At 41.2% G+C, this 24,568-nt stretch overlaps 1 protein-coding gene across 1 annotated transcript in view; it reads left to right on the forward strand.

Moving 5' to 3' along the window:
* Window positions 1–3,505: 3,505 nt before the first annotated feature.
* The window catches only part of CLCN7 (chloride voltage-gated channel 7), a 60,188-nt gene continuing 39,125 nt past the window's right edge, over window positions 3,506–24,568 (forward strand). The window contains exons 1-2 of the mRNA XM_027862791.1: window positions 3,506–3,755; window positions 20,072–20,143. Coding sequence (XP_027718592.1) covers window positions 3,603–3,755; window positions 20,072–20,143 — 225 coding nt within the window. The 5' untranslated portion in view covers window positions 3,506–3,602. The remainder of the gene's footprint in view (window positions 3,756–20,071; window positions 20,144–24,568) is intronic.

A 24,568-nucleotide genomic window follows, 5' to 3' on the forward strand; every position in this document is an offset into this window, starting at 1 on the left:
AAAAAAAAAAAAAAAGAATAGGAAATTGAAGGGATGCCCATCAATGCCAATCAATGGCTGAACAAGTTGTGGTATATGATTGTGATAGAAAACTGTGGTGCTATAAGAAATGATGAGCAGGATGGCTTCAGAAAAACCTGGGAAGACTTATAGGAACTGATGAAAAGTGAAGTGAGCAGAACCGGGAGAATGTTTTACAATCATTTACAACAATATTGTAATGATAATCTGCTGTGAAATACTTAGCTACTCTGATCAATACAATGATCAAGACAATTCCAAAGGAACCATGATGAAAAATACTATGCACCTCCAGAACTGATGAACTGTGAGTGCAGATTGGAGCATAATTTTTTCACTTTATTTTTCTTGCTTTTCTTTTTGCAACAGCTAATATGGAAATATGTTTTGCATGATTTCATATATATTATTGATATCACATTGCTCAATGTGGGCAGGAGGGATAGAAGGGAGGGAGAGAATTTGGAACTCAAGATTTTTTAAAAATGAATGTTAAAAATAAGTAATAAATTTTTAAAAACGCCTCCCTGTTCATTCATTAATTTAGCAAGTACTTATTGAGCTCCTACTGTATGCTAGGTGCTAAAGGAAATAGAAAACACATTGTTTCTACCTTGTAGGATCTTGCAGTCTAGTTGCAAAAACAAGATATATTTTATATGAATAATAATAGCTGGCATTTTAAATAGCACTTTGAGTTCTCACAAAGCACTTTATATACATTATTTCATTTGAACATACACAATAATGTAAGATTGTATATAGTTAAGTGGTATAGTTACTTCTGAAAGGCTTTAGTGGAGTAGATAGAGAACTCACCTCAGAATCAGGAAAAGATAATTTAAAGTGCTGACCCTGACATAATGGCCTACTGACTCTGGGAGAGTCACTTCACTTTCCTAGTGCCCCCAGGAACTCTGTAAGACTCTTAAGTTTCAGAGAAGGTATCTGTGATAAAGGTGAATTTTAGTGTGTGTAAGGAGGATTTTGTTATTCTTTTTAGATAATAGTTTCAGGATACTAGATAATATTTCCCATGAATTATGCTTGAAAACATCACCACCATGCTTGCTCGGTGAGATATAGGGATGACATAATATACCGTGCTAGGTCATGACAATGTTATTAAAATTAACTTGTGAGGCTATTGTTGGCAATATGTCTTCTTTGTCTGTTGCCCTATGAAGCAAGCGGGCACTGGTCAGTGAGTGGGGAACCCATTTTAGGATTTGGGTAATGCATAGAGGAATATGTGTACCTGTCTCGATAGGCCCCCATTGAGGCTTGGGAGGAATCTGTATTTGCCTCAATCAGCCTCCATTGAGGCTTAGGGTATGAGGAATTATACTCCTATTTTTGCCTGCCTCTTCGAGAAGCGTGATTAGGGAATGCTGTAGCAGTTGGTGCTCCCATTATCAGCAACTCCTTTTGAGAAGACTAGATTAGAATAAAGTAAACTTATTTAACCCTTCTGAAGCTGTTTTCCTGTCTGACCAGATCAAAAGCAAACCTGTGCTAGAACAGCTATTAGTTTTAGGAGCCCTTCTGTGTTCTCCTGCCCAACAAATGGTGTCATCTGTGTGTTTACCTGTGAAACAGTATCCATCTACATTGGTCCCTATATAGGGAGTCCCTACGCTAAATGAAATCATGGTACTGGTCAAAAAAATCTATGTGTACATACATAGCAGGGGTTGCAGCCTATGGAACACAGGAGGAATGGGCCTATGGGGGCCATCCTAGAGACTGTATCTGAACTCCAATGACAACTTCTGGGGACATGGAATCAGCACCAAAAGGTTCGGACTTTAAGATGACAAATCGACAGGAAGAGCAACTGACTTTGTGAATCTTTAAAAGGGAGTGACCTGCCCTATGTGCTTTCTTCCATCTGCACATTGTGTTGATGGGGAGCTTGGGTGCCTGTGCTTGGACCCCAATTTCTCCGTGGCCTCAGAAACACTATCCCTGGCAGTTTTCCCCCAGCCCAAGACACTGTCCCTAACAATTACTCATGAGTGAGCCTCAGCAAAACACTTATCTCTCTTCCTGGTGCAGTTACACAAAGCTGGATGAGAGAGTGCTGGGCTGCCCCCAGCCCTAAGATCATGTCTCTGGAAGCCTCCCAATTCCTTAGTAAGCTCCTGTCTTTTGAGAAAACTTTTCCTTGTTGCTAATCAGGACAGAGAAGAGAGGGGTGTCTTGTCCTGTCCAAAGAGTTTTTGTCCCTGGCTGGCTCAGGGACTCTTCCTTCTGCCAGACTCCCAAGATCCTCTGACATCTACCTCCCTGTCTGGTATACTCCCTATACGTTCCCATCCATGGCTCCCAAAGACACCTGGACTTTTAGATTACCTAATTAGTATCCCTGGCATTCCTTTCCCATGCTCTTTTCCATATAAACCCCAGTTCCATCCTCAGTCTCTTGCAGGTTCCTTAAGAATCCTTGCCCACCTGTATCCCAAAGAGATCACACAAATGGGAAAAGGACACACATGTACAAAAATATTCATAGCAGCTCTTTTTTGTGGTGGCAAACAATTGGAAACTGAGGGGATGCCCATCAATTGGGGAATGCTGAACAAGTTGTGGTATATGAATGTAATGGAATACTATTGTGCTATAAGAAATGATGAGTAGGCAGACTTCAGAAAAACCTGGAAAGACTTGTATGGTCTGATGCTGAGTGAAGTGAGCAGAACCAGAAAAACGTTGTACACAGTAACAACCAAGTTGTTCAATGACTAACTTTGATAGACGTAGTCCTTCTCAGCAATGCAAGGATCTAAGACATCTCCAAAGGTCTCGTGATAGAAAATGCTATCCACATCCAGAGAAATAACTATGGAGTTTGAATGCAGATGAAACATACTATTTGCTATTTTTTTTTCTTCTGTCGTGTTTTGTTTTTTCTTTCTTGTGGTTCTTCCTATTGGTTATAATTCTTCCGTACAACATCACGAATGTGAAAATATGTTTAATAGAAATGTATATGTATAGCCTATATCAGATTGCGACCGTGTTGGGAAGGGAGGTGAGGAGCGAGGGGGAGAAAAATTTAAAACTCAAAAGCTTATGGAAATGAGTGTCGATAAATTAAAATAAATCAATAAAAAAAAGAATCCTTGCCCACTATATAGCATAACAATAAATCTTTACCAACTGGACTCAAAGAATGCTTGAGCCTGTGAATTCATTCTAGACGACCCTGTCCAGTACTCCAGTCTTTGAAGGGTCTCTACATCTCAGACCGCAACAGTGTCAGGGCTATCTATGACTTTCCTTCGTGGAGGCAAGGGATAGTGATCATGGCATCCACTCCTCAAAGAGGCTTCCAGGATTGCGCCTTCGCCTGGGTCTGGAGGGAAGAAAAGGTGTGCCTGTACTTGAACTACAACTCCCAGAAGGCTCTGCTGCCGTTGTTTCTTGTTCTCACATCGGCCACCGTAGCGCAGTCACGGGATGCTTTAACCCTGCCGGGTCATGTGAACAAACAGCTGCTGGAGACTGTCCCTGTCTCCCGGCTCTATTGGCCGCCGGCTTCCCTGGGACGCTTCGGGGCCGCTGATTTCAGCCCCGGCATGGCCAACGTCTCCAAAAAGGTGTCATGGTCGGGCCGCGACCACGACGAGGCGGAGGCGACGGTGCCTCGGAGGCCGCAGCCGCCGCTCTCGGAGCTGCACGGGGAGAGCACACCGCTGCTGAACGGGGCCGGGCCGGCAGCAGCTCAGCAGGTGAGGACGCCGCCCGGGCCGCGCGGGCGACCCCTGAACGCAGGCGGCTTGGGGGCGGCCAGGACCCCAGCCTCTTTTTCTCTGATCTCGTAGTCCTCACGCCTTCCTACTTCGCACCGGGGCTCTCTCTCCTTAGGGACTGAGGGTGAGCGGGACGGCCGCCCGCTTGTCTGCTGGGGAAGCAGAACAGCAGACGTCCCCTCCCCGCCTTTACCTTCCGCTCCCCTTCCTTTCCTTCCCCTCCCCTCCCCTCCCCTCTTCTCCCTTCCCTGCTGGTCAAGATCATTGGGTGACATTCCCGGCTTTAAAATCATTAGTGTAATGTCAGATTTGCAGATTCGGAACTGGGGACCAGGGAGGCTGACTTGCTGCTCCAGGCGACCAGGGGAAGGAACAGAATCAGGATTTTAACCCAGATCCCTGACTGCAAACCTCATTCCTTTTCCACTCCGCCACACCTACCGCTCACATAATTTAGCCCAAGTGCCTCATATCAAAAGAAACAGAGAGGAGGTGACTTGCTCGAGGTCACACAGTGAATCAGTGGCAAAACTGGTTCTAGGACTCAAACGTTCTGGCTGCCCATCAAGGGCTTTTCCAGTGCAGTGCTTGACACAAAGCTAGCACTCCCTCCTGCCTATAAATGCTCTTCCTCATCTCCTCTACCTCCTAGCATCCCTAGATTCCTTCAAGACTCAGCTCAAAGCTCACCTTCCAGAAGACTTTCCCAGCTTCCTTCTCCTTCTCCTCCCAGCTGGACCCCCCTTCTCACTTCCCCTAAGATAACTTCCTATTTATCCTTTATTACTTTCCCATTGTCTCCTTTCTGGAGGGCAGGGATCCTTTTTTTGGACTTTCTTTGTATCTCCTCCTGTCTTTGTGTCTGCCAGTGCCTGACACAGTAGGTGTTTCATAAATGTTTTTTGACTGACACTTAGGGGCCAATATATGCTTATTTACTATATTCAACATGCTACCTTCTCAGATCTGGTGCTAGGACCCTTGACACATGACTCAACATAATTCTTAACTAAATCTTTTAAGAAAGATAGGGTAAAGGATTCAGAAGATGGTATGGTTGTAGTGCCTTGAATAGAGGCAAGTAGGGTGTAGTGAGAAGAACACCAAACTGGAGGTCAGGAGACCTAGGTTTTGGTTTAACTAATAATTCATTGTGCAACTTTGGGAAACTCACTTCCCTTTTCTGTGCCCCTCTTTTTTGGGGGGGGGTTGAGGCAATTGGGGTTAAGTGACTTGCCCAGGATCACACAGCTAGTAACTGTCAAGCATCTGAGGCTGGATTTGAACTCAGGTCCTCTTGACTCCAGGGCCAGTGCTCTATTCACTGTGCCACCTAGCTGCCTGCCCCCCCCCCAACCCTTTCTTTAGTTGGAAAAATGGGGGAGATGGTGTGAACATGCTTGGGGAGATTGATTTTATGAGATTTCTGTAACAGTTGAGGGGAAAGGAGAAGTTCATAGTAGCTAGGAGAGTTAAAAGTATTTGGTTTTTATGAGAATGTTGAGTTAGCTTGAAGTTGTGATTATTTTCTGGTCTTGTGATCATCACATGGATCAAATTTCTTTCCTTGACGTTTTACTAATTAAGACTTAAAGTAGCTTTAAGTGATCTTGTCAGATCTTCCAACTAAGTGACTTTTCTTTGGTTGGATAGTTGCTACATGTAAACATTCATTTTTTTTAAGGGGTATTGCATTTTTTTGAGAAATGGTATAGTATAGCGGCTAGAGAGCCTTGAGATCAGGTCCTGCCCCTTACAAATATTAGCTGTTTGATTCTGGCTCTCTTAAAACTAAGTTGTAGAGCATATGCTTGCCTTAGTTCTCTCCCAGGCCCCTGCATTAGCTACACTATCCTCCTTTCTCCATGTCGACCCTTTGGTGAACCACTTAAAATCTCCACTGTCTTCTCTTGAGTCCCTTGCTCCCTTATTAATATCACCGATTGGGCCCTGCCAGGCCTGAGCCTTGGATCATTCCTACCATCCAGTATCTTTGCTCCCACACATGTGCTGTTGAATGGAATTGGAGAAAATCATTTAACAGTTCTGCCAGGGTCCACTTCAGATTTATGTTACATAACCTCAATTGGGCCCTCACTGATGTTAAGCAGTCCTTACACTTTGATAATTAACTCACTATCCCATTCATCACAGCTGCTCTTCCAAACCTTTTCATCCCTCCTGAAACTTCGCATGGGTCCTTCTCCCCCAACCCTCTCAGAGAACCTTACCTCATATTTTACTGACAAAGAAAAGAGCTCCTCAATTTGGAACTATGCCCAAACGGCTATAAAACTGTCCATACCCTTTGATCCAGCCTTACTACTTCTAGGTCTGTATCCCAAAGAGATCATAAATTGGAAAAGGACCCACATGTACAAAAATATTTATAGCAGCTCTTTTAGTGGTGGCCAAGAATTGGAAAATGAGGGGATGCCCATCAATTGGGGAATGGCTGAACAAGTTGTGGTTGTGCTATAAGAAATGATGAGCAGGAAGACTTCAAAAAAAATCTGGAAAGTCTTGTATGGTCTGATGCCGAGTGAAGTGAGCAGAACCAGAAAAACGTTGTACACAGTAATAGTCACGTTGTGCTATGACTAACGTTGATAGACTTAGTCCTTCTCAGCAATGCAAGGATCTAAGACATCTCCAAAAATTTCATGATGGAAAATGCTATCCACATCTAGAGAAAGAACTATGGAGTCTGAATGCAGATCTGAATGCATACTATTTGCTCTTTTTTTTGTTTGTTTCTTCTTTCTCGTGGTTCCTCCTATTGATTCTAATTCTTCTTTACAACATGACTAATGTGAAAATTAAAAAAAAAAAAGAGCTCCCTTTTCTCCCCTTCTCCTTATTTCAAATCACCCAGATGCCTTTTGCCACTATCTCCTCTTTCACCCTTACCTCACAAAATGAGGTAGCCCTTCTTGGCAAAACAAACCCCTCTACATCACATGTGATCCCATTCCATCCTTTTTCCCTCAGCATATTGCCACCTCTGTTTACCTCCGCTCTCTCACTTAATCTGCATTCTCTTTTTACATTCTGGCTTCTGATCTCATCATTCAGCTGAAACTTCCTCCAAACTTACCATGATCTCTTAATTGCTGAATCCAATGACCTTTTCTCAATCCTCACCCTTCTTGGCCTTTCTGGAGCCTTTTGACACTGTTGATCATCCTCTTGTCCTTCATACTTACTTCTCTCTAGGTTTTGGGGTTGCTGCTCTCCTCTTTTCCTCACCTATCTGCTCCTCATCCCCACCCTACAGGGCTCTGTCCTAGGCCCTCTTTTTTTTCTCCCTCTATATTATTTCACTGGGTGATCTCATCAACTCCCATGGAGACAGTTATATTTATATAGATGACTTTCAGGATCTACTTATTCAACCCTAAACGTTTCTTTTGACCTTACATCTCCACTTACCTATTAGATATCTTGATTTGGATGTCCTATAGATACCTTAAACTCAGTATATCCAAAATGAAACTATAATTGTTCTCCCCAAACCATCCACACTTATTCCAGACTTTTCTTTCACTGTTGAGAGTAGAACTATCCTCCCAACCCCTCAGGTTTATAATCTAGGTGTCATCCTCGGCTTTTCACTCTCTTATCCCATATCCAATCTGCTGCCAAAATCTTTCGATTTTACCTTTGTTACATCTCTCAAAATTGCCCCCTTCCCTCCTCTGATACTGCCACCACCTTGCTTCAGTCCCTCATCTCCTTGGACCAGGGGTGGAGAACCTGCAGCCTTGAGGCCACATGTAGCCTTTTAGGTCCTCGGGTGCAGCCTTTTAACTGAGGCCTAAGTTTTACAGAACAAATCCTTTTATTGAGAGGATTGGTTCTGTGAAGTTTGGATTCAGTCAAAGGGCCACACTTGAGGACCTAGAGGGCCATATGTGGCCTCCAGGATACAGGTTCCCCACCCCTTCCTTGGACTATTGCAAAAACCTGTTGGTTAGTCTGTCTGTCACAAGCCTCTCTCCACTCCAGTCCATTCTCCACTCAGCCACCGAAGTGATTTTCCTAAATTGCAGATCTGACCACAAATCACCCCCCTCTCCCAACTCAATAAACTCCAGTGTTCCCTATCAGTCACCTGCAATATCAAATATAAAATACTGTTTGATATTCAAAGCCCTTCATAACCTTGTCCTCCCCTGCCTTCCCTGTCTTATACCTGGATACATAGTCTTTGATTCAGTGACACTAGCCGTCTTGCAGTTCTTTGAAGAAAACATTTCATCTTCTGGCTTTGGATATTTTCCCTTGCTCACTGGCATGCATGGATGGTGCTCCCTCTTGAGGAGGCCTCCTGGCCTCCTTCATGCCCCAGCTAGAATCCCACCTTCTGTAGGAAGCCTTTCACAGTCCCTCCTAGTTCTTGTGCCTTCCCTTTTCGAATTGTCTCCAATTTATCCTGTACATATCTTGTTTGTACATAGTTGTTTACCTCTTGTCAACCCCACTAGATTGTGAGCTCTGTGAGAGCAGGGACTGTAATTTTCTTTCTTGGTTTCCAAAGCACTTATTACAGTATCTGGCACATAGTTAGCCCTTAATAAATGTTTATCTACTGATTGACTTAACCGGCATTGCTAGAATATGGTTCAAAAAAAAATTATTCCAGGTGAGAGTAACAGTTTGAAACTAAGAGTTTTTTATTTTAGTGAAAATAGTGAAGATGAGAAAATTCATTTCCCTCTTTGCTTTACAAAGCAGGGGATTGTAGGTGTGGTACATTCCATATATTGTTAGACTTGGTTGATGTGTTTGTTTGATTTTGCTGAATTTGCTTTCATTTCCCTTTTTTGTTTGTCTTTGTTTGGGGCGGAGTAGTACTATATTTGGAAATAAAGGTGATGTAAAAATAAGATGTCAATAAAAAATTTGAAAAAGAAAATGACCTAATGGAATTCAGTTTTCTGTCATATTTTCACAGGGATAGGTACAAAAATGCAGGGTGTTTACACCAACAATACTCAGTTCTCTTCCTTTGGAATATATGGGGAAAAAAAAGAAAACATTTTTAGGAGTTTTGAGGATTCCTTAGCATGTCCTTTCAGTCTGTATAGTAAATGATTGGATAATATTATAGAATGGTGCTCTCTCTGACTTGGTTTGGTAGTACCTTTTGATTGGTTCTGGCTAACGAGGTCTTAAAGTTTAGCAATCATTGGTAGCTGGGTCCTGGTATACTAGCTTGTGATATCCATGCCTTGTGTTTATCTCTCCTGCTGCTACATATGTGGTTTTTAAACTGCCTTTGATCAAAGACCAAAGCCAAAGGGGAAAAAAAAAATCAATCAGCCTACTTATGCTTTGGAAGAGTGACAGTTTTCTCAGATAACTAGAAATTCAATCCTACACACCCTATCATAGACAATTTATGATTAAGAAGAAAGGGTTTCATGGGAGTAGTTTTTAGCACCATAATTTACATTTGAAGTTTATAGTAAAGCCTTTTCCAAAACTCTCTTTACCCTTTGTTCTCTGTGTTGGTAGGAAGTTCATATTCTCTGAATTACGCGCTTAACTTTTCTAGCTGTTGGTTTTCAAGATAAGTGATGGGAAATATCCAGTATTCAAGTGGAAAGTTTGTATTTAAATCATGCTACAACAACTGATGTGGGAACTGGTTGAAATTCATGGCTGAAGTGAAATCTACATCTCTCCTTGAACACCATTTGCTTCCTGCTCCCCTTTTCCTTTAGCAGAGAAAACCAGGAATTGGCTGGTTTTGAAAGAGCCTGTTCTCAACAGTTCACTGGTGAAACTGTGCAAACTTATTTTAGCACAAGGTAACTGAACTGACATATAAACAAATTGTCTCAGACTCATCTCTGATAGAAGGACTGTGTAGCAGAATGGTCAGAGGGCTGGCCCTCAACCAGGAAGACACTGCTTTATGCCCTGCTCTGACGCAGTTCATCTGTGTGAGGCTGTGTAAATTAACCTCTTGGTGCCCCCGGTATCTCCCTAGATCTGTAAGTTGCTGACCTTCATTGGATGGAGTCTTCTTCCCTAGTGCTTCCCCATACCAGTGAAATCTCCAGTCTTGATTCCTGTTCCTATGAACACAATTTTGCATTTCTGAAGCATACCTGCTTTCAGCTGGAGGAGTACTGCAATGACAGACACTTTCTGAGCTACTCACTGAATCTAATAGTGGTGGCAGTCAGTTTATCAACAGAAAGGGAAGCTTCAGAATCAGCCTATACAATATGTTTTCTGGGAAGCCTCTTGCCCAAGACCTGTGGTCTCTGTGCCTGGCATTGTCAATGAGGAGAAAAGCAGAGAAAATGTGAACTGAATAGAATTGACTCAGACACCATTTCAGACTTTGTCCCCAGCTTTATGCGTCGAGAGGGTAGAGCAGTGTATGCCTTTTGAAGATTGCCTGCCTGGCTTTGTGGCAATGGCACCATAAGTTTGTTAGACTAGAAAAGGGAAGAAGGGTTAGAGACTGACCCTCCCCCCACTCCCCTTTAAAATGAAGAAACCACAAGGAGAGTAAACACCTTGTATTTTAAAACAAACAAAGAAGGCCAGAAGGAGGTTGGCATCTGTGCTATTTTTCTAAAGCAGAAAATGTTGGATCTGAAAGACATGGCTTGGTTTTAATGAGCCTTAGGGAGTGGGCATCTTGCAGTGGAAAGAATATCACAGCTGGAGAGTAAGGACTTGAGTTCAAATTCCATCCCTTCCATTTGCTGTGTGAGTTTGGTCACATCTCTTTCCTTCTCTGGGCATCCATTTTCTCATCAGTAAAAAGAGGTGATTGTATTAGATGACATTAAGAAAACCTGCATTTTAGAGAGGCGAAGTGAAGTGGAAAGAGTACTAGATTTGGAATCAGAAGACGTGGGTTCAAATCTCAGCTCTGCTGCTCAGTATCTTTGCGCCTTCAAGGGAGTGACTTAAGCTGTCAGGGCCTGTTTCCTTATTTGTAAAATGAGATTGTTGAACTAGGTGACCTTGAAGGGTCTTTTCTGGCCCTAAGTCTAATTCTGTGACCTAGCAGTTAAAAGAAAAACAGCTTAAGCTGTCTTTTTGGAGTGGTTCAGGGAATCTTTGGGTACTTTGAAATACTTCATAGGCTCTTAATGTGTCTGGGGGAACCTGGGATGGCTGGTTGCAGTGGGTCTCACCCCAGTAGTCTCCAATCCCTGGCTACCTCTCCCTTGAGAAATGACTCCCTTCTGGAGCATATTCCAGTCAAACAGCTCAGACAAATAAAACTGTCTGCCACCGTGTGGGATGATAGGAGCCAAAAGTGTGAAAGATTTGTTCATTTGTGCATTCAACTAACGTTTTTTATAAAGGTGTAAGCAAGCACTATGGGTAGGTGATGGGAAATGAATGTATATCCAGTCTCACAGTGTGATGTCTGCCCACAACACAGACGATTGGAGACCTCTGATTAAGTACTTGTGGTTGGTGTTCATTCTCCTTGTCCTCTTGAGCTCACGTTTTGGTAATGGGACATGAATCCTACATAAATCGCCTAGAAATTGTGGTAGAAAATAGTATAGGATCAGTGCCTAGGAAAGGCACTAGGTGTTCATCATATAGGCATAAGGAAATCTGGATTACTTTGGGTGTGAGTTAAGGAAGCCTTGGTGGAGGAGGTGGTGGCAGCATGTGAGCTGAGGGTTGAAGGATGGGTAGAAATTAAAGATGCAGTAATTTGGAGAGGTGGGAAAAAAGAAGGCAGAAGGGAATGGATAAACTAGCTTGAAGCAGCTCTTCTCTTACCATGAAGAGAAGAAGGAATTGAGGGAAGTCAGAGCCAGTACTATGTGCCTTTTTTGTGTTCAGTCAGTAGAAATCAAATTAAGCCACATAGATAGTACCTGGTGGGTCTTTTTCCCCTTCAGCATTAGAGGTAGGCTGAACACCTTTTATTGGTAAATCTCCTTCCTTACCAAAAAACTCCAGCTGACATAGCATTATTTCCATTAATAGCAATTTATCGTCTACTTAAAAGGAAGAGCAAGGTTTACGTAATAGAGATGTGCAATTTCATGTGCAACTTTTTATTTCTGTTTTACTTCCTATATAGAAATATTCGTTTTATTTGGTGTTGAGTTCAAAATTTAAAAATAGTATTCACATTTGTATTGAGCTTTGCTGTTTACCGAGTTTCCCCCCCCAAGACAAACCTGTTAGTCTGTTCAAGAAATAACACTATCGCCACGTTTTTTAGTTGAGGAAACTGAGGCTGATTAAGGGGAAGTGACTTGCTCAGGTTGACTTAGTTGGTGAGTGTTGGATCTTGAACTCAGAGGCTTGAACTCAGGTTGTTTGATGCAAAGTCTGGGGTGGTCAGAGTACCTTCCACCATTGCATTATGGTTCTGACCTTTGCATGTATACAACATCCTTCCTCTGTTGTCCACCTTATTGCTCCATTGCTCATTTCTAATTTCAGTTTTGGAAACAGGAGTAGCAGAAGACTCTGTGAGACTGAAGTTTATTGTACAAAAACCACAAGACCAGAGTTATGTGACCTTTTCCCGTGAGGGTGTTGGCATTGTGTTAAAACCCAGTTTTTAGGAGTGACTAGAATAATTTATACTAGTTTTTTTTTGTTTTGTTTTTTTGGTTTTTTGGTTTTTTTTTTTTTCAGAAAAGACTTGTTTCACATTATTTGGGGATTTCTGTGATATATGAGGTGGGTGGTTATCCATTGTAACAAAAATACTTTTACCTAATGGTTAGTGATGGGTAACATAATTACGATAGATAGACTCTTGAACCCACAGATTCATTCATTTAGAGCTATCAAGGACTTTAGAAGTCATCTCTGAGTCAGCAAGACACACCCTGAGAGAGAAGGGCAGAAGTACCAGACAAATCAAACCACCATCATGACCTTGACCACCTTCTCTCTTCAGATAGCCCAGGACTCTGATTCCAAGAGCCTTGGGAGCAACAGTACCTTCTAAATCTAAACCATCAGCCTTGTTTCCAGCCTAGCCCTTAGAACAATCAATGAGGGGACAAATCATTGTGGAGAGGGAGCCACCCTTCCTCATCACCACCAGCAACAACTGCTCATGAGCTGCAACCAATGGCCCATAGGCACAGGAGCCCTGGAAATGGCAACACCTGCTGTTTCCAGCCTACCCCTCACAGTCATCACCTGGGGAAACAAATCCTGCAGAGAAGGAACCTTCCATCCCCACCAGCAGCCAACCTGTCATACACAATACAGGCGGGTCAGCCTAGGCCACCCTCCAACCCACCCCCCCCCAAAAAATGAAGAAGAAACAGAAAAAAATATGCTTCAATTTGCATTATATTTCCATCAATTCTCTTTCTGGAGGTGGGCATCATTTTTCACCATGAGTCCTTTGGAATTGTGGTGAGTCATTGTGTTGATGAGAATTACTATGTCTTTCATAGTAGATTATCTTTACGTAATTGCTGTTACTGTGTAAACTGTTCTCCTGATTCTGCTCACTTCATTTTGTATCAGTTCATACAAGTCTTCCCAGGTTTTTCTGAAGCCATTGCCTTCATAATTTCTTACACTATAAATAATATTCTTTTTTTGGGGGGGGGACAGTTGGGATTTAGTGACTTGCCCAAGGTCACACAGCTAGTAAATGTTGTGTCTGAGGCTGGATTTGAACTTAGGTCCTCCTGACTCCAGGGTGGGTGCTCTATCCACTATGCCACCTACCTGCCCCCAAAATAATATTCTGTCTCATTCATATACTATAACTTATTCAGCCATTCCTCAATTAATGGACATCCCCTCAGTTGCTTTGCTTTCACAAAAAGAGCTGCTATAGATTTTTATACAAATAGGTGCTTTTCTTTTTTCTTCGATCTTTTTGGGGTATAGACCTAGTAGTGGTATTGCTGAGTCAAAGAGCGTATGCACAGTTCAATAGCTTTTTGGGCATAGTTCCAAATTTCTTTGCAGAATGATTGGACTAGTTCACAATTCCACCAGCAGTTCATTAGTGTACCTATTTTCCCATATCCCTTCTAGCATCTGTTGTTTTCCTTTTCTTCATCTTAACTAATATGATGAGTGTGAAATGGTATATCCGAGCTGTTTTAATTTGCATTTCTCTAATTATTGTGATTTAGACATTTTTATTGTATCTATTGATAGTTTTGATTTTTTTTTCCTTTGAAAACTGTCTGTTTATATCCCTTGACCATTTATCAGTTGGGGAATGGCTCTCATTCTTATAAATTAGATCAGTTCGTTATATATTTGGGAAATGAGAACTTTATGAGAGAAACTTGTTACAAAGATTTTTTCCCCTCAATTTTCTGCTTCTGATTTTAGCAGCATTGGTTTGCTTGTGCAGAAACTTTGATATTACATTGTCAAAATTATTCATTTTCTTTTCCTTGAACTTCTCTTGTTCATGAACTATTCATCTATCCCATAGTTCTGATAGGGAGTTTCTTCCATGCTCCACTTACTCGTTTATGATAGCACTTTTATGTCTCAATCATATACCCATTTTGAGATTATCGTGGGGTGTGGTGTGAGATGTTGATCTCTGTTTAGTTTTTGCCAGGCTGTTTTCCATTTTTCTGTTGCAGTTTTTGTTGGTAAGTTCTTGCCCCAGTAGATGGATCAGTTCATACAGATCTTCCCAGATTTTTCTGAAACTATCCCCTTCGTCATTTCTTACAGAACAAATAGTATTCCATCACATTCATATACCGTAACTTGATCTTTGGGTGTATCAAATACGGGGGTACTGTGCTCATTTGCTTCTGTATGTGGTATACTTCCATCTGTTCCATTGATCAACCACTCTGTCTCTTCTCTAGCACCAAATTGTTTTGATGATTGCAGCTTTATACTCTAGTTTGGGATCTTGTATTGTGGGGCCTCTTTCCTTTTTTTTTTTTCATTGATTCCCAACTAAAGTGTCTTTCTATCTGACTTGAAGCTGAAACCTTCCTTGAGTGTCATCTTCCCCATTAGAATGTGAGCTCTTTGAGAGAAGGGATTGTCTTAATTTACAATTTGTATTCCCAGTGCTTTGCACATAGAAAGTACTTAATAAAGGCTTCATTCATTCCAACACTTTCATTTTACATTTGAGGAAAATAAGGCCTAGAGAGGTGAAGTGACTTTTCCAAAGTCCCTGGTGAAATAAATGGCAGTCAGGACTTGAACCTGGATCCTTGGACTCCAAATCCAGCATATTTACCACTTCATCATGCCATCTCCTCTTATCTGAGAGTCTGGAAAGTGTAGGATGCTCTCTCTACTTCCTTTCACCCAATCACATTCTTTTTTATGTGGTTCAGCTGAATCTGTTTGTGTGTGAGCTGTGTCTTCCTTCCGAGTTTGGCAGTCCCGCACCAAGCACACAGGCTGCTCTGTTGGCGTGGGCTTGCTGTTGCTAGAGGGGTTTCCAGTCCTTAGTGTTGTGGTCAGAAAACTTGGTTTTATAAGCTTGAAAGTACATTTACTTCCTGTCACATATCTATGGTGTTTGCTTACGTCCTTATAAGAACTGGCTGATGGAAGTATTCCAGTCTGACCTGCTGAGACTGCAGATGGCCAGCAGCAAGGTAGTTGAGCGATATAGAATTTGTGTGTTCTTTCTAACTCAGCCAAGAATAAGGCAAGTGGGAGGTGCCTGAGTACCTGCTTGCCCTCACTTTCTTAGTCTGTTGTAAATCGGTTTAATCCTTGAATCTTTGCCAAATTGCAGATTTACATTCTTAGTCATTCCAGTGGGTCATCGTTGGGTGTCTCTGTAAGCTTTGGCAATCTCACTTTTTGCTTTTCTTTCACTCCAAGTGTCTGTGACTCTGCCTGTTGAATCCTGCCTGTTTGTTTTTCTGCCTACCAGACAGTCTGGGAGGTTGTGACTTTCTATCACCAGTATCTCAAAGGGTTGGGGTGCTCTTGTAGCATTTCACTTTGTTGTGTTTTCAGATGATTTTTGTCAAGAACTGATCACAGAAAGTTAAAGTAACTGCATTTAAAACTCTCAGATTGTTCCTTAGCTCCTCTTCTTATATCTTGTTGAGTGAATCTTGGATTATAAAATGTCCCCCCATCAATGGGACTTAAGCTAGGGCTGGATTTTCTGGGACAGAGGGGGTGATGAGTGCCTGGGTCCTATACTAAACATTTTTTAAACCTTCTTAGGTAGCTGTAGCTATGGAATATCTAATTAATGTAGCTGTAGGTATACAGATGAAATGTGGGCAGTAACAAGGTCTGAGGACTACTGTAGCAGCCTGGTGGAGGTCCTTGATTGGGAGTATGGACATTAATCCTATTTAAAAAAAAAAACTTAGAGGGACAGCTAGGTGGTGCAGTAAATAGAGCACCAGCCCTGGAGTCAGGAGGACCTGAGTTCAAATGTGGCCTCAGACACATATACCCTTACTAGCTGTGTGACTCTCGGCAAGTCACTTAACCCCAATTGCCTCACCGAAAACAAAACAAACAAAAAAGCTTAGAGGTTATGGTATATTGAGGAACTCAGCTTTTACCATTCAAAATTCTGCCAAATAAGGCTAGAAAGAACTTTAATTTTCTTGTGCTCATTCATGGTTCATGATGTTCACAGTAAACTTGGTTACTTTGGAGAGAATATGCCATTTCCTTAAGTAGGAAACTCAGCCACCGCCCTAGCTCAGGGCCTTTTCACTTCTTACCTGGACTGTACAATAGCCACTTAATTGTTCTTCCTGCTTCAAGTCCCCAATTTAGCTAGTTTATCTTCCATATAGCTGCTAAGATGACCTTCCTAAAGGACAGGTGTGACCATGTCACTGCTCTCCTCACAAAGTTGCAGTGTTTCCTATTGCCTCTAAGATAAAATAGAAACTCCTCTGTTTTGCATTCAAAGCTTTTCACAATCAGGCTTCCAACCATACCTTTCCAAGCTTCTTACCATGTTAGTACTTTTATGGTGTCTGCTTTCCAGGCAAACCAGCCAACTTACTATTCCTCATATACAGCATGCCTTCTCCCAAATCCACGCCTTTGCCCAGGCTGCCCAGGAAAGAATGTGCCCCTTTTTCACCTCTACCTCTTATAATACCTATCTTCCTTTAAAGTTCAAGTCAAGTACCACCTCTCGCTTACGGCTTTTAGTGATACCCTCTCCCAACTGTAAGTTACTTTCTAAGTGTTTTGTGTTTGCTTGTGTGTATATGTTGTTTCCCCTGATGGATTGTAAACTTCTTGAGGTTAGGGATTGTTTGTTCCTTTGTATCCCTGTGCTGCCCACATACTAAACACTTGTTGATTGATTGCTAAGAACTGTACAAATGGCACAGATACCACATTTTAAACATGCGAAGGGGAAATCGAGAAATAATTTAACCTTCCGTGAACTAAGGGGAAACCCAGAACAGAAATATTCCCAGATATATTTTCCTAGGCTTTAAGAAAAGTGATTTGTTTAATTCATGTTGGATGTTAGGCATAGGGTAGATTTCACAAGTGGCAGCCATACCAGTTGGAAAGAATCACTTGCTTAGTAGTCTTTGCGAATAAGCAGATCCTCTTAAAGCAGACTCTCCATGAGGGGCTAACCTTAGGAGGTGATGTTAGATTTTATAAACTTGTCTGACTGGTAAGATTTCATCTGGGTTGTTACATACATACACACACACACACACACACACGTACGTACATTTTCCCTATTCATTTTCTCTTATGCTTAATGTTTTGTGCTTAGCAGGGGCACTAAACTGCTCCTATAAATCACACAATCATAGTATTTTAGAAGTGGAAGATCTGATAGTCTGTAGAATTAAATCTAGAGTGTCCGGGCCCCAGGAATCTCATTTGGATTAGATTTAACGAAACTCCAGGAGACCATGTAATCACTCTTTTCTGTCACATCGGTCTATAGCTTGTTTGGGGGTTCAAGTCCATAGCAATGAGGAAACTCAGGTTTGACATGGGTGTCAATAATTCAGCAGACATTTACTAAAACCTTACTATGGGCTAAGCACTGTGACAGGCATTGGCAGAATACAGAGTATAGATAGGACCTAGTCCTTGCCTTCAGTGCTCTTACTCAGAATGTCTTCTCTGTGGCTAGAAGGACAAGGGAGAGAGTTGCATAGGATGGGCAGCATGGATGGGAGGACATGGTAAGTAGAAAGCCCACCTCAGAATCAAGATAACTTTTCAAGTTCCGTCTTTGAGTCATATGCTAGCTTTGTGACACTGAGTAAATCACTTAGTTTCACGTACTCCAAAATATGCTTTGATGATAGATATTTCTTTACTGAGCATTCCCTACTCTGATGAATCACAGGTGAGGGCCCTAAAAAAATCTTAGAGGAAGTTGGGGGAGGAAGGGAATACGCATTTATATAGCACCTGCTATGTGCCAGGTAATGCGCTAAGTGCTTTTTCCAAATATTATCTCATTTGATGAGATATTCTAAAAGGTGGCTGCTGTTATTATCCCCATATTATAGTTGAGGAAACTGAGGCAAACAAAGGTTAGGTGACTTCCCCAGTCTGAGCTTAGGACTCCAGCTCAGCATTCTATCCACTGCATCATCATCTGCCTCTTAAAAAGAGACACGTAATATGTACAAATACACAAAATATGCTGAAATAAGATAAACTTGATGTTTTAATGTAAGGAAGTCAAGAAAGCCAGATAGATAGCACTGAAACCTGGGCTGGAACTCATGTGGCAACTTAAAAACTTGAGCACAGTTTTAGGCATTATCGATAGAAGTATGGTGCCCAGAATGAAGGAGACAGTGGGGTCCTCTTACCTTCTGTCCTTGTCTGATCCTATTTGGAGTATCGTGCACCATATTATAAGAGAATTGCCGTTGAAAGGGATGCTTCCAGAAGAGAGTAAGTGACCAAAATGGTGAGGGGATTAAAAATTACATTGTCTGGAAAATATTTTAAGGAATTTTAAGTAAGTACTCAAACACTGTTAGGAGAGAAGTTTTTTATTTGGGGAGTGGGTCTAACAATGACAGCTGCCCTCAAATGTTTTCCAGGGATGTCATGTATTTCTGACTTTTGAGGCCAAGACTGGGAGCATCGAGATAGAAATTATAGATTGGCAGATTTGGGCTCATTATAAGGAAGAATTACCCAACCATTAGAGGAGTCTAAAACTATAATGGCATTTCTTATAAGGTAGTGAATGACTTGGTATTGAAAATGTTCCAGAAAGAAGCATAATTACCTATCAGGGCTGCCATGAAGGGGATTCCTGCACTGGCAGGGAGGCTAAACTAAATGAATTGTAAGCACCTTTTAAACCCACGCTTGTATTATTTTATATTATCAACCCTGTAAAATCTCTAGGTCTCCATAATTATTTCTTTCTTAATGTTTTTCATGGTAGTTGTTTGTCGTAATTACAATGACAGTGAGGAGTTTGCTTGAACAGAGAAATCCACTTCCTCATCCCCTCCCCTCGTGTTTTTGTAAAGATTTTGTTTAGTTGGGGGAGACAAAAGTAACACGTGGAAAAATTAAATTAGGTGCTCAGCTGTGGTACTAAGCAACAAGAGGAATTCAGAGAAGGAAAGTCGTTGAACTGAGCCTGTCAAGGAAGCTTGTGTGGAAGAGGTGCGATTTCAGTGAGAAACTAAAGGTTTTGGGGATGGGGAGAGGAGGGAGAGCCTGGTAGCAAAGGTTATGGTGAGTGAAACAAAGGCACTGAGGTTAAGATGAACGGCAAAGAGAAATGACTGGTTTGGTTAGAGCAGAAAAGTTGTGTTGGGGAAGAAAAGAAGCTGAGGCTGGATAGGTTTGGTGGAGCCATGTTGCAGAGGGGAGAAGTAACATAGCTCTTTGACCTAGCAATATACTCTCTTGTGTCTACTGTCTCAAGGCGCAAGTTAGTGGCAGGTTGTAAGGTAGACGAGGGGGCACCCCTGGTTTTCGCCCCTGGGGAATCACAACTGTGTTAGAACTTACAGAATGAACTAGAGGAAAGAGCATGAGCCTGAGGGGTCAGCAGCCCTAGATATCACTTAACCTCAGAGGCTCAGTTTCCTTATCTGTACCACTGATGTAAAGATATCCTGCCTCATGGGTCTGATGGGAGAAAAGTACTTTGGAAAGCTCAAGGCAGTATATAAATCCATTATTATCAGTAATTAAAAGGTTTGTGACCATGAATGTGAATGTGATGTCACCTTGAGAATTAGATTGAGAATGAATGAAATAAATGTGAAAGGCTCTTAAGTAATAAAGCCTGTAGTATGTGAGGATTTTTTTTTTCCTTCTTCGTATTTGCATGTTCTCTAAATTTCAGTTTCTTCCCCTTTCAGTCCTCCCATTCAGCATTTTTCCGCATTGGGCACCTGAGCAATGTAGAGCTGGACGATGAACTACTTGATTCGGTAAGTTGAGTTGGGCATTGTTATCTGAAATGAGCAGAAGAAGGACTGTTGGTTGAAGTGGGGGAGGGAATTTTGCTACGTGCAGCTTTTTTTTCTTGTTTAGTATTTTATTTTTCCTCAATTACATGTACAAACAATTTTTAACATTTATTTTTAAAACCTTGAGTTCCAAATTCTCTCCCTTCCTCCCTCCCCACTCCCCTCATTGAAAAAGCAAGCAATTCAATATAGGTTATACATGTATAGTCATGGAAAATGTATTTCAATATTAGTCATGTTGTGAAAGAAAACAGACAAAAAACTCAAGAAAAATAAAGAAAGTAAAAGCAGTATGCTTTTAGTCTGTATTCAGACACCATCAGTTCTTTCTCTAGGGATGGATAGCATTTTTCATCATAAGTCCTTCAGAATTGTCTTGGATCATTGTACTGTTGAGAATAACTAAGTCATTCACAGCTGATCATCTTACATCTTACTGTTACTTTGTACACAGTACATGTCACTTTGCGTTAGCTTCTATAATTCTTTCGAGGTTTTTCTGAGAGCATCCTGCTCATCATTTCTTATAGCACAATAGTATTCCATCATAATCACATACCACAACTTGTTCAGTCATTCCCAGTTGATGGACATCCCCTCAATTTTTAGTTCTTGGCCACCAGAAAAGAGCTGCTATAAATATTTTTGTACATAGAAGTCCATTTCCTTTTTGTTTTCTATCTCTTTTTGGATACAGACCTAGTAATGGTTGGTTGGTTGGTTGTGATCCTTTGTTCTCGAAGAGGACCAAAATGACATCACTGTGTTAGAGTAAGTTACAATGTGCCCAAATATGGCTGATCAGACCAATATGAGCTCGGAATGTTTTATCGCAGGTCTGGCACAAATAGTCCATGTGAACATTTGGGGTGGATTCTCTAAATTTGCACATGTCATGTTTCTTTTGAGCTACTTCAGTTCTGCTTTGCTTATAGAGCACCGCACCTTCTCTGATGTGGGCACGCCATGCTGGGTGGTTCTGTGCCAGTGTGTCCCATGTAACATAATTCCAAAGTTCTTAAGAGAGATCTTGAGAGTATATTGCTAGGTCAAAGAGCATGCATGGTTTTATAGCCCTTTGGGCATAGTTCCAAATTGCTCTATAGAATGGTTGAATGAGGTCACAACTCCACCAATAGTGCATTAATGTCTTATTTTTCCCACATCCCTTCCAACATTTGTCATTTTCTTTTTCTGTTCTATTAGCCAGTCTGATAGGTTTGAGGTAGTACCTCAGAATTGTTTTAATTTGCATTTCTCCAATCAATGGTGATTTAGAGCATTTTTTCATATGGCTATAGATAGCTTTGATTACTTCATCTGAAAACTGTTCATATCTTTTGATCGTTTATCAGTTGGGGAACAGCTCTTATTTTTATAAATTTGACTCAGTTCTCTGTATGTTTGAGTAATGAGGCCTTTATCAGAAAAACTTGCTTCTAAATTTTTTTCACAGTTAGGATTGCTAACTGTATTTCCCTCCATCCTATTTCCCCCTCGGTTTAGTCTTTTCTCTCTCTCTTTCACACTGTTCCTCCTTAAAAGTGTTTTGCTTCTGACTACTACCTCTCCCAATCTTCCCTTCCTTCTATCACCACCCTCCCCCCTTCTCTTATCCCCTTCCCCTCCTACTTTCCTATAGGGTAAGATAAATTTCTATACTCAATTGACCCTATGTGTTATTCCCTCTTTGAGCCAATTCTGATGAGAGTATGGTTCACACACTCTCTCTCACCTCTCCATCTTCCCCTCCATTGTAAAAGCTTTTTCTTGCCACTTTTATGTGAGATAATTTGCCCCGTTCTACCTTTCCTTTTTGTCTAGTGTGCTGCTTTTTCACTCCTTAATTTTACTTTTTTAGGTATCATCCCATAATATTGAACTCATACTTGTGCTCTCTGTCTATGTGTACTCCTTCTAACTGCCATAATAATGAGAAAGTTCTTATGAGTTATGAGTATCATCTTCCCATGTAGGAATGTAAAAACAGCTTAACCTTATTAAATCCCTAATGATTTCTCTTTCCTGTTTACCTTTTTATGCTTCTCTTGAATCTTTTATTTGAAAGTCAGATTTTCTATTCAGCTCTGGTCTTCTCATCAAGAATGCTTGAACGTTCTCTATTTCATTGAACATTTATTTTTTCCCCTGAAAGATTGTGCTCAGTTTTACTGGGTAGGTGATTCTTGGTTATAATCCTAGCTCCTTTCCCCTCTGGAATATCATATTTGAAGCCCTCTGATCCCTTAAGGTAGAAGCTGCTAAATCTTGTGTTATCCTGACTGTGGCTCCATGACACTTGAATTGTTTCTCTCTGGCTGCTTGCAATATTTTCTCCTTGACCTGGGAGCTCTGGAATTTGGCTGTAATATTCCTAGGAGTTTTCATTTTGGGATTTCTTTCAGGAGGTGATCAGTGGATTCTTTCAATTTCTATTTTACCCTCTGGTTCTAGAATATCAGGACAGTTTTCCTTGATAATTTCTTGAAAGATTATGTCTAGGCTATTTTTTTGATCATGGCTTTCAGGTAGTCCAGTAATTTTCAAATTATCTCTCCTGGATCTTTTCCCATGCCAGTTATTTTTTCAATGAGATATTTCACATTGTCTTCTATTTTTTCCTTTTGGTTTTGTTTTATTGTTTCTTGATTTCTCATAAAATCATTAACTTACATTTGCTCAATTCTAATTTTTAAGGAATTATTTTCTTCAGTGAGCTTTTGTACCTCCTTTTCCATTTGATCAATTCTACTTTTTAAGGAGTTTTTTCCTTCAGTGAATTTTTGTGCCTCTTTTTCCATTTGGCCAGTTCTGCTTTTCAATGCATTCTTCTCCTCATTGGTTTTTTGTACCTCTTTTGCCATTTGATCCCATCTGTTTCTTTAGGTGTTACTTTCTTCAGAAAGTTTTTATGTCTCCTTTATCAAGCTGTTGACTCTTTTTTCATATTTTTCTTGCATCACTCTCATTTCTCTTCCCAATTTTTCCTCTACCTCTCTTACTTGATTTTCAGAATCCTTTTTGAACTCTTCCATGGCTTGAGACCAATTTATATTTTTCTTGGAGGCTTTGGATACAGGAGCTTTGACTTTGTTATCTTCTTCTGAATGTGTTTTGATCTTCTTGTCACTGTAGTAACTTTCTATGGTCAGATTTTTTTTTTCTGTTGTTTGCTCATTTTTCCAGTCTGTTTCTTGACTTTCAACTCTTTGTCAAATTAGAGCTGTGCTTCCAGGGTGGAGGGTGCACTGTCCCAAGCTTCAGGGTTTTTGTGCAGCTGTTGTCAGAGATACTTCTAGGGACCTGTAAGTTTTCAGTTCTTCCGAGGTAGTCTGATCTAAGGAGAGATGGTCACTACTCTCCTGGCCTGTGCTCTGATCTGTTAGTGACCACAGGCATTCTGTTCTGCCCTGGAACTGTGATGAGAGTCTCTGCTCTACTGTGGCCAGCCTACAAGCTCTGTTGTGCTAGTGCTCTTCCTTGCTCTGGGACTGCCACCCAGGACTGTGACCTAGATCTGAGTATGGGCAACCCTTGTGATCTCCTTCTGATCACTTTTTCAACCTCCTTACTGTCTGTGGGCTGAGAGCTCTGGAAGCAGCTGCCGATTCAGTGATTCCCAAGTCCTGCTCCTGGTTTGCTGGGGCCTGGTCTATGTGGGCGCAGCCTGTGCTAGACTGTACTCCACTCTCACCCCAGTGCTACAGACTTTTCCTGCTGACCTTCTAAGTTGTCTTTGACAAGAAAATTATTTCACCCTGTCCTTTTGTGGCTTTTGCCGCTGCAAGAATTGTTTTATGGCATTACTTAAAGGTGTTCAGAGGGGTTTTGGGGAGAGCTCAGATGAGTCCCTATCTTTTCTTTGCCATCTTGGGCTCTACCTTCTCCTGCTGCATGCAGTTTTGCAAAGATAAGGGCCTGTCTTGGTAAATAGCTGTGTACCTTTGGATAGGACTGCATGAAAATGTCTGAGAATGGAGTAATACAAATATTTTAAAATATATTTTTATTTGTTTCATTAAATACTTCTCAATTACATGCCCAAAATTTTTAACATTCGTTTTTTACAATTTTGAGTTCTAAATTTTCCCCCTCCCTCTGACCCTTCCCTTACCCCTTGAGAAGGCAAGCAATAGATCGATTATACATGTGAAGTCATGCAAAATATATTTCCATATTAGCCATGTTGCAGAAGAAAGCACACACACACAAAATAAGAAAAATAAAGTAAAGAAAATATCCTTCAGTCTGCACTCAGAGTTCATCAGTTCTCTCTCTGGAGGTGGATAGCATTTTTCATCATGGGTCCTTTGGAATTGTCTTGCATCATTGTCTTGATAGACTCACTAAATCTTTCACAGTTGATCATCCTTAAAATGTTGCTAT

Source organism: Vombatus ursinus, unplaced genomic scaffold (assembly GCF_900497805.2).
Source record: "Vombatus ursinus unplaced genomic scaffold, bare-nosed wombat genome assembly UNPS02014770.1, whole genome shotgun sequence".
Lineage (NCBI taxonomy): Eukaryota > Metazoa > Chordata > Mammalia > Diprotodontia > Vombatidae > Vombatus > Vombatus ursinus.